The 10000-nt window shown below is 36.7% G+C and overlaps 6 protein-coding genes, besides 1 other annotated feature; all 6 read right to left on the bottom strand. All coding sequences in view use genetic code 11, as the record gives it.

Moving 5' to 3' along the window:
• The window catches only part of atpF (ATP synthase CF0 subunit I), a 1248-nt gene extending 362 nt beyond the window's left edge, over positions 1–886 (bottom strand). Inside the window, exons 1-2 of one mRNA in view lie at positions 742–886; positions 1–48 (exon numbers count right to left, since the gene is read on the bottom strand). The exon at positions 1–48 is cut by the window's left edge and continues 362 nt beyond it. Of these exons, the coding sequence (YP_006666016.1) occupies positions 1–48; positions 742–886 (193 nt within the window).
• Positions 1–10000: part of a sequence feature (large single copy region (LSC)) that runs on past both edges of the window.
• atpH (ATP synthase CF0 subunit III) lies at positions 1277–1522 on the bottom strand. The gene has a single exon. It carries the CDS (start codon positions 1520–1522, stop codon positions 1277–1279), a length of 246 nt encoding a protein of 81 aa, YP_006666017.1.
• On the bottom strand, positions 2707–3450 carry atpI (ATP synthase CF0 subunit IV). Its single transcript has one exon. The coding sequence runs from the start codon at positions 3448–3450 to the stop codon at positions 2707–2709; it is 744 nt and encodes a 247-aa protein (YP_006666018.1).
• On the bottom strand, positions 3677–4387 carry rps2 (ribosomal protein S2). Its single transcript has one exon. It carries the CDS (start codon positions 4385–4387, stop codon positions 3677–3679), a length of 711 nt encoding a protein of 236 aa, YP_006666019.1.
• rpoC2 (RNA polymerase beta'' subunit) lies at positions 4608–8786 on the bottom strand. Its single transcript has one exon. It carries the CDS (start codon positions 8784–8786, stop codon positions 4608–4610), a length of 4179 nt encoding a protein of 1392 aa, YP_006666020.1.
• Positions 8932–10000, bottom strand: part of rpoC1 (RNA polymerase beta' subunit) — a 2809-nt gene continuing 1740 nt past the window's right edge. The window contains exon 2 of the mRNA in view: positions 8932–10000. This exon is cut by the window's right edge and continues 545 nt beyond it. Within this exon, the coding sequence (YP_006666021.1) occupies positions 8932–10000 (1069 nt within the window).

Genomic DNA, 10000 nt, shown 5'->3' on the forward strand with positions numbered 1-10000 from the left:
GAATAGTATTCAAGATCCTCTGTTTTCGATTATCTAATAAATCACTTAATGAAAGTAGATTATTTTTCCATTCCTTTCCAAAATTCCATAATCCCTTCCCGAACCAAACATGAATCTTTCGATTCATTTGGCTCTCACGCTCAATTACTTAAGTTAAATTCTCATATCTTTTTTATGAATGTAATGAGCCTATCTTCTCTTCTTTGTTCATATTCCAAAAAGATATCGAAACTAATGTAAGACCAAAATATTCGGAGGACTCTTCTGACAAAATAAAAAATATGTAATTGTCAGCAAAGTTGTTTCTTTTTTTTTTTTCAAATCCAAAAAGCCCTTCTTACTTAGAATAGGTCGTCGATTCAGCATTAGATAAAGGGGGTAAAATCCCCGTTTTTACAATTTACAATAAGCGGTTAAAATAATTTTCTCAATATGAGTATCCTATATCGATAAAATATTTATTTTGAAACCACCTCTATATTAACATAGTGGTAGAAAGAGTACCATGCTGCGTCTAGACTTCAAACAGTTTGTTTTAACCATGTTAATAGTTCCACATTATTGGTTAATAGAGAATCAAAATCGATTTACCAATGAATCGCGAAATGCTATGGTTCTTACATATAATTTCTGAATTTATACAGAAGTAATTCGCGAGATCATGCACCTCTCTTTCCTACTTATAACGGAAAAGGGTACAGCTGGTTGGTCCAGCCTATTCTTGAAATAAACAACCCGCACACACTCCCTTTCCAAAAAAAATCAATACACCAAGCACTACACTTAGATTTATTGGATTTGTTGCTAAAATATCGGTATTAAACCCGAAACTCCCGGCAGATGGCCAGTGGCCCAAAGAAACGAAAGAATCGGTTACGTTTTTCATATGATCTCCTCTTATAGATAGACTAAAAAATCGAACAGAGTTCTTTTTGTAGCACTTCGCCCCTCTTTTTATTTATTCTTTTATTTTTTCTGAAATTGAGTAAAAAAATAAAAAATATTTGAGTTAGTTATAAATTATGAACTAATGAACTAGCCCTTTTATTGGTTATTAGAACACTAACACTTTTTCCCTTGGTCTATGAACGGGAAGGGTGAAAGCGAGTCAGTATGCTAATTCCTCATCCGTAAATCGGCCCTTCCCGTAGGTTCTTTTCTCAAAGAATAAAGAATTGGAGGAGGGAAATCTTGATAGAATTTGAAAAAGCAAACGACAAGTCGAAGGCAATAAAATATGAAAAATATATTTATTTTTCATATTTCTAAGCTAAGATTAAACAAAAGGATTTGCAAATAAAAGTGCTAATGCTACAACCAGTCCATAAATTGTTAAAGCTTCCATAAAAGCTAGACTAAGTAATAGCGTACCTCGTATTTTTCCCTCTGCCTCAGGCTGTCTCGCGATACCCTCTACAGCTTGACCCGCGGCAGTCCCTTGACCAACTCCAGGTCCAATAGAAGCAAGCCCTACGGCCAATCCAGCAGCAATAACGGAAGCGGCAGAAATCAGTGGATTCATGATAAGTTCCTCGTACCAAAAAAAAGAAATGGTTAATGATACAATCAACAAATGAATTATGACTTAATTATTCCCTCGCTAGGACTCATCCAGTCGAAGTAACTAAGAACTTCGAATTGAAGTAATAAGATTATTGAATCATCAGAACTACTTCGATATATCTTTTTTACTTTTTAGCCACAGAGTCTTTGTGAACCCAGACGACTTTCGTTCTCCCATTTCTTGTTCTTGGTTCGAACTATTAGTTGAATTATTTCTTGATTTCATCCGTTTATTCATTCAATTCACAGTCACAAGGGGCCGGAAGGACTTCTAGTCTATTAGAATCCCCTAGAGTAGTAAAATATATCTTTAGTTCATTTCATATATAACTAGCACGAGTCAATATCTAATATCACATATACATGTCTTTCTTCCATAACGTAAACCAAGCATTCATCTTAGATTCAATCCTATTGGAGAATCAAGCGTCGAAACATCTAGAAGGTTTGGCTTATAGTTATTCAAGTACAGATACCTTCCTCTCCTAACCGACCTTTTCTAAAATACTAAAAAAATCCCTTTTTTGTAAATTCTTTTGAATCTTACCTTTTCTTATTATTCCACCTAGATAAATCTAAATGGACAAATTGATTAGGCCGAATAATTCCATATGTTATAGAAATATCATTATTTGGTTGATCTAAGTTCATGCAATTTATTAATAAAAATGAATAAATTTTTTATTCATTTTTAGTATTTTGGTCAATCGTTGAATAAAATCAACTGAAAGGGAAATCATTTCGCCCTTTATTTTATTTAATTACACGTCGTAAACCTATACAACAAGAATTATTGACAAAAATTCTTATATTCAAATTGTTTTAACAATGAATTAATTTAACAATGAATTAATAATGAGTTAAGTTAATATAATAATGAGATGGACTAAGCAATCTAAAGTGAATATTCATTGAGACGAAGTATGATATTAAGTGAAGGAAAAGGGAATTTTAGGAAAAAGATCTTTTTTTTAGATCTTTTTCCCTTACTCTTTAATATCATCGTAATTTTTTTGCTATCACTCTAGATCGTATATAACATAGTTGTATATTTAGATTCCCCTATTCTATTCCCTAAGTTAAGTAATTCCACCCACCATATACATTTTTTCATTGCTGTGGGCTAAGCTAAAAAAGACTATTTCAATGATGGCCCTCCATGGATTCACCTATATAAGCCGCGGCTAAAGTTGCAAAAATAAGAGCTTGAATACCACTTGTAAATAATCCAAGGAGCATGACAGGTATAGGAACTACTAAGGGTACTAAAGAAACAAGAACAACAACTACTAATTCATCAGCTAAGATATTCCCGAAAAGTCGAAAACTAAGTGATAAGGGTTTTGTGAAATCTTCTAAGATGTTAATGGGTAAAAGGATTGGGGTTGGTTGAATATATTTTCCGAAATAACCTAATCCCTTTTTTGTAAGACCCGCATAGAAATATGCCACTGATGTGAGTAAAGCCAAAGCAACAGTAGTATTTATATCATTCGTGGGTGCGGCTAACTCCCCATGAGGTAATTGTATGATTTTCCAAGGTAAAAGAGCTCCTGACCAATTAGAAACAAAAATAAATAAAAACATAGTGCCAATAAAAGGAACCCAGGGCCCATATTCTTCTCCAATTTGAGTTTTACTCACATCTCGAATGAATTCAAGAACATATTCGAAGAAATTCTGACCCCCGGTCGGGATGGTTTGTGGGTTCCGAACAGCTATAGTGGCTGAACCTAATAAGATAGCAATTACAACCCAAGAAGTAATAAGTACTTGGCCATGTACTTGGAAACCCCCTATTTGCCAATAGAAATGTTGGCCTACTTCCACACCGGATATATCGTATAACCCCTTTAGAGTATTGATAGAACATGATAGAACATTCATATTGCCTTGCCCTCTGAAAAAATTGAACTTTAAACAAAATTTTTTGATTCAACCATCTCTTTGTCTACTTGAATCGGATATTTGTAATACCAACTAAGATTTATAATACTAATAAATCACATAATATCCCCAGTTATTTTTATCTCTTTTTTGAAATTCAGAAATAGTAAGCGATTCCATAAGGGATTTCTGAAGTAAGTTATTTATCTTATTATGTTATTATTAATCAAGGATTTCTTATATAGCTAGAACGACCCTCACAAATTGCGAATACTAATTTATTAAGAATTAATCGGATTGAGGATATGGCGTCATCATTCGCTGGAATTGAAATATCTGCGAGATCGGGGTCACAATTTGTATCGGTTAAACAAATTGTTGGAATTCCTAAAGTAATACACTCTCGCAGGGCCGTATATTCTTCGTGCTGATCAACGATGATTACAATATCGGGTACCCCTGTCATATATTTAATCCCGCCCAGATATGTTTGCAAGCGAGATAATTGTCTTTTAAACATAGCTGCATCTCTTTTCGGGAGACGGTTGAGTCTCCCTGTTTTTTGTTCCATTCTCAAGTCCCTGAACTTATGAAGTCTTGTTTCTGTAGTGGACCAATTCGTTAACATACCGCCAAGCCATTTTTTATTAACATAATGACACCGGGCCCTTATTGCAGCCCACTCTACTGAATCAGCTGCTTTATTTTTGGTACCAACAATTAAGAATTGTTTTCCCCTACTTGCTGCGTCAAAAACTAAATCACAAGCTTCTGATAAAAAACGAGCAGTTCTAGTAAGATTTGTAATATGAATACCCTTACGCTTTGCAGAGATATAAGGCGCCATTTTAGGATTCCATTTCCTAGTACCATGACCAAAATGAACTCCTGCCTCCATCATCTCTTCCAAATTTATGTTCCAATATCTTCTTGTCATTTCTCCCCACAACCTCCCCCCCTTTTTTATTCTTAAAAAAAAAAAGAGACGAGGAACCCTGAACTGAAATAAATAATTGTTCCGACGGAACCTTCTCTTCTACCGTAGATTGGACGTAGATACACGACCCAAACCATTATTCTTTTCTATTCATTATTCTTTTTATTACCAAAGCAAATAACCATCCCAAATGCAGATAGCGAAAGAGATGAATCCGTTGTTAGGAATCATTAAATCCTATAAATGATTGTTCGGGTATGTCGTGAAATTTTTTTGAAAGACAAGAATCAAATAATTTTCTGTGGTGGAACAAAATATCTCTCATCTCCCCCTCGAATAGATTCTTTTTTTTTGTTTCCAAAGGAATGTTGTTATGTTGTTTTGAAGGGTGCACTAATCCCTTGAATCCGGTACCAACGGGTATCACCCCCCCCAAAACAACGTTCTCTTTCAGGCCTTTCAACCAATCGATACGACCCCGGAGAGCCGCTTTTGCTAAAACTCGAGCAGTTTCTTGAAAACTCGCTTCAGATATGAAACTTTGAGTATTGAGAGATGCTCTTGTTATTCCCAATAAGACGACTCGGTAACAGATCGCCTCTTCCAAAGCGCGACCCATTCGTTCTGCTCGCAACAATCCAATAAGTTCTCCGGGTGAAAAAACATTAGACAGTCCATCTTCTGAAACCAACACTTTTGATGTTATTTGACGTACAATAATTTCTATATGCCTATTATGAATCTGCACCCCCTGGGAGCGATAAACCTGTTGGATTTTATTAACCAAAGAGATTCGGCTTTGCGCTATAGTTAGCTCAGCACCAATCAAGAATCCCCAAGGAATTCCAAGAATTCTTGTTATACATTTGTTCCAACCCTCAACCCTCTTTTCTAGATTCATGGATATTGAATCAATCGAACGCACTTCTAACACCTGTTCTACTTTTGGAAGACCCTGTGTTATATCACCAGATCTCGATTTTTCATATATAAATGTAACTAATGTATCTCCTTCGTAAAGGGTTTCGCCATAATGGCCATGAACGGTTGCTCCGGGGGTGGCCAAATAAGGCTTAGCTGATCGTATCACTATCGAGTCAACTTGAACAAGTATAACTTGACCCGATTTGAGGGGCGGTCCATTTTTGGCTATACATACATTTTCACAAATAAACTGTCCAAGACTAATTATTTTAGATGTCTCTTCACAATAATTGTGATGGAGAAACGACCAATTCAAATTGAATGGATTTAAAATAATGTTACGACATGGATCGGGATTAAAAATTTTTCCATTTTCATCCATTAAATAATATTTAAATTTAATCACTTGAAAGGTCTGGTTTAAATTTTCAAGTTGCAAATAGTTAGTTACTAAGATCTGATTATGAGTTATTAAATGGTAAGATGAATAAAAATTCTCAATTGGAAGGCATGTTCCTAAAGGGCCCAACGAATTCCTAATTGGAATTAGGGGATCTTTTTTAATTGATTCTTTTATCACACTGTGATATTTTACATCCTTGAATGGCCCCATTCGAGAACAATTGGCTGCTGACAAAATTATCAACGACTGACATTCCTTATTTCTATTCAACAACGTATGAATAGTTCCTTGAGGTTGGTTAAGAGATTGTTGAATTTTTGCCTTGGAATAGGAATAAATGGAAGAAAAGGGGTTGATATTGGTACAATCTGATCCATTATCAGAGAGCAATTCTGACCCCGACGGATCATTCCTTTTTCCGATATACGAAATAGGGGATTTCACTAAGTTAATTCTTAGGAAATGTCGAATCAAACCATTTGTGCTTATTTCAACAAAAGAAGCACGGGCTTCTTCGCAAGAAGAACTTTTTTTGTCTTGGTTCCAATTCAATACTAAACAAGTCCGAACTAATTGAATACTTGTGTCAGAAATTCCTCGAATCGGTTTGCCATTTCCATAAAGGATATAATTGACAATTCGAAGTTGCACATTATCCCTTTCCTGCAATGGATCCGGTGGAAAAAGGGTTGCTAAATTTATACCGTCCGTTATTTCATATGTGACGACAGGTCGAACTAAAACAAAAAACCTTTTCTTACTAGGTGTAATCCGTTGGACATAGACCCAATTTTTAACTTTTTTGGATTCCTTGGAATTTCTTTTTCCTGTTCCTGATGGTATCAAAACGCCGGTATGTCTGGATATCTTATCTGTCTCTCCGGGAAAATGGATATCTCCAGAAAAGATTTTAAGTTCAATTCGTTTGTTTTTTCTCTCCACCCGGACCAACCCACCGACTCGGCTTCTTAGATTTAAGGTGATTTGTGTATCTACCCCAACGATACTGTTGTTCCGTACCATTATAGAAGAAGATCCGGGCAAGATATGCACCTCTTCAGGAATGAAAAAAAATCGATCTACTTTCATTTGGTATTTTGACCGAAATTCCTTGACTCCTCGATACTCAATCAAATCCTCTTTTTTGATGACTGAATGCGTTTCTATAGTCCCATATTTAATAATGCCCGAACTCTTTCTTCTGTATCGAGGATCATCGAAATAAGCAAGAATACTATTTCGACGGAAAATACCATTTACAGGGATTTCAATCGAGATACCTGAACAGGGCATTAGTTGATTCTCGAGTTCTTGAATCGAATGTAGTGGAATGATGAATTTATTTCTTCGCCTTTTTGACAATAAATCAGAATTCTCGTGGAGAATAGGCGAATATACGAGATTATACTGACCAGTACATATGATTCGATTAAGGTCTGAATAATCAGGAATCCTATCTTCTTTTTTAACATAAAAATCCGAACTAAATAATTTCTGCCTCGCCTGATCATCGGTTACTGAGAGGTTAGAAGTATATCTTCGCTTGCCAGAAAGAGAATGCGCATTCATTTGATCCTGATCCTTGTGGATCGAAAGGTAGACTAGACTGGACCTGCACGGCCCTCCTAATAATATCCATAAATGACTTGTTTTTGGTAATAGATGAACATTACCGTATGTAAATTCGGGTGCATGATAGACATCGGTACTCCAGTGCATTTCTCCGTCTGAATCAGAATAAATATGTTTTCGAACCTTCTCTTTAAAATTCAAAGTGGATATTCCTGCGCGAATCTCAGCAATTACTTGTTCTGATTCTACATATTGATCGTTTTGAACTAAAAGCAAACTTTTGGGTGGAATATTCACATTATGTAGAATATCTTCACTCTCAATAGTTACATACAAGTCTATAGAACATAGAAAGGCGGGATGCCCATGACGTGTACGTGTCGGATGAACCAAATCCTCATTGAATTTTATTTTTCCATTAGATGGGGCTCGCACATGTTCTGCAGTACCCCCCGTGAATACTCCTCCGGTATGAAAAGTTCTTAATGTTAATTGAGTACCCGGTTCTCCAATCGATTGACCTGCAATAATACCTACAGCTTCCCCCAACTCAACCAGGTCGCCATGAGTAGGACTCCGGCCATAACATAATCGACAAATCCAAGATGTACTCCTACAAGTAAAGGGAGTTCGAATAGAGATTGGTTGTGCCCGAAAGGTTATGAATCGATTTACAAGTCCAATGCCAATGTCTTGATTTCTAGTGGCAATACATCGCGAACCCATGTATATATCATCTGCTAATACACGGCCAATTAATGTTTGACTAAAAATCCTTTCCGGCATCATCCCATTCCGAGGACTCACAGAAATACCCCGGGCGGTGCCACAATCCGTTCGACGGACAACAATGTGTTGAACTACTTCAACAAGTCTGCGAGTGAGATATCCAGCGTCTGATGTTCGTACAGCAGTATCCACAACTCCTTTACGGGCTCCGTAGCAAGAAATGATGTATTCTGTTAAAGAGAGTCCTTCGCGCAAATTGCTTTGAATAGGTAAATCAATCATTTGTCCTTGAGGATCCGACATTAATCCTCTCATACCTACTAATTGATGTACCTGAGATGCATTTCCTCTAGCTCCCGAGAAAGACATTATATGAACTGGATTAAAAGGGTCAGTCATCCTAAAATTCGGATTCATTTCTTGTCGCAAATATTCACTTGTAGCATACCATATTTCAATGGATTGACGTAATTTTTCTACCGCGTGTACATTCCCATAATGATGGTGTTTTTCCAAAATCAAACTTTGTTGTTCAGCATCTTGAACGAGCCATCCCTTAGAAGGTATTGTTAAAAGGTCATCAATTCCTAATGAAATGGATGTAGCAGTAGCTTGTTGGAACCCCAGAGTTTTTACTTGATCCAGGATATGTGATGTATATGCCATTCCGAAGTGCTCTATTAATCTACTAATAAGTCGTTTCATGGCAGTTCCGTCTATCGCTTTATTGTGAAAGACCAGATTGGCCCGTTCTGCCATAAGTACCTCCATATTCCGCTGAGTAGGATTCGACAATGGGTTTGAGTCGGTGATTGTAAAACTTCCTTTTATCGATCTTGATTCGCGTATAAATTCCGGAACTATGTACCTAGCTGAACCGGAGAGCCCCGAAGTCCCACGGTATCATAGAATTGCGTTAGGTACCATATGAATAGGCTCGAGAAAACCCCTGTATAGCTTCTTCGATTTCTCGATAAAGAGCAATATGACCAACAGTGGTTCGAATGTATATAAAAAGGATTTGTTTTTTTAGACTTCTTACTATTAGATAGTGTCCATAAATCTCATAAAAAGTACCTAAAGATTCATAGTGAACTTCGATGGGAGTTTCTCTTGAAGCAATAACGCGTTGATCTAGTCGCCACCGGAGCCACAAAGGACTATCTAAATTGATTCGTTTCTGCCGATAAGCCCCAATTGCATCATAGGAATTCGAAAAAAAGGGTTCTTTCGTATACTTATAGTAACTATTGTCACTTCTTTTTTGATTTTGATAGTTTCTGCGATTACATGGATTATATCTATTTACACAAATACCTCGATGATTTCCGCTCGTTAATACATAGAGTCCAATAAGCATATCTTGCGTTGGTACGGAAATGGGATCCCCAATAGCCGGAGACAAAAGATTCATATGAGAAAACATAAGTAAACGGGCCTCTACTTGAGCCTCCAAGGATAAAGGTACATGAACAGCCATTTGATCTCCATCAAAATCGGCATTGAATCCCTTGCAAACTAATGGATGTAAACAAATAGCGCGCCCCTCCACTAAAACGGGCTGGAATGCCTGTATGCCTAATCTATGCAGAGTGGGTGCTCTATTCAGCAATACAGGATGTCCCTGCATAACTTCTTGAAGGATTTCCCATACAATCGGCTCTTTTTCTCGAATTTTACTCTTAGCAACTCCTATGTTCGAAGCAAGATGTTGTCTAATTAGACCACGAATTACAAATGTCTGGAAAAGTTCTATTGCTATTTCACGAGGCAATCCACATCGATGTAATGAAAGTGAAGGACCCACGACAATGACAGAACGTCCTGAATAATCAACTCGTTTGCCAAGCAGAGTCTCACGAAATCTTCCCTCTTTGCCTTCAATTACATCAGAAAACGACTTGTAAACTTTATTATGACCGTCCCTCATTGGTTGTCCCCGGATTCCATTATCAAGAAGTGTATCCACGGCTTCTTGTACTAAT

The sequence above is a fragment of the chloroplast genome of Capsicum annuum, assembly GCF_002878395.1.
Source record: "Capsicum annuum chloroplast, complete genome".
Classification (NCBI taxonomy): Eukaryota; Viridiplantae; Streptophyta; class Magnoliopsida; order Solanales; family Solanaceae; genus Capsicum; species Capsicum annuum.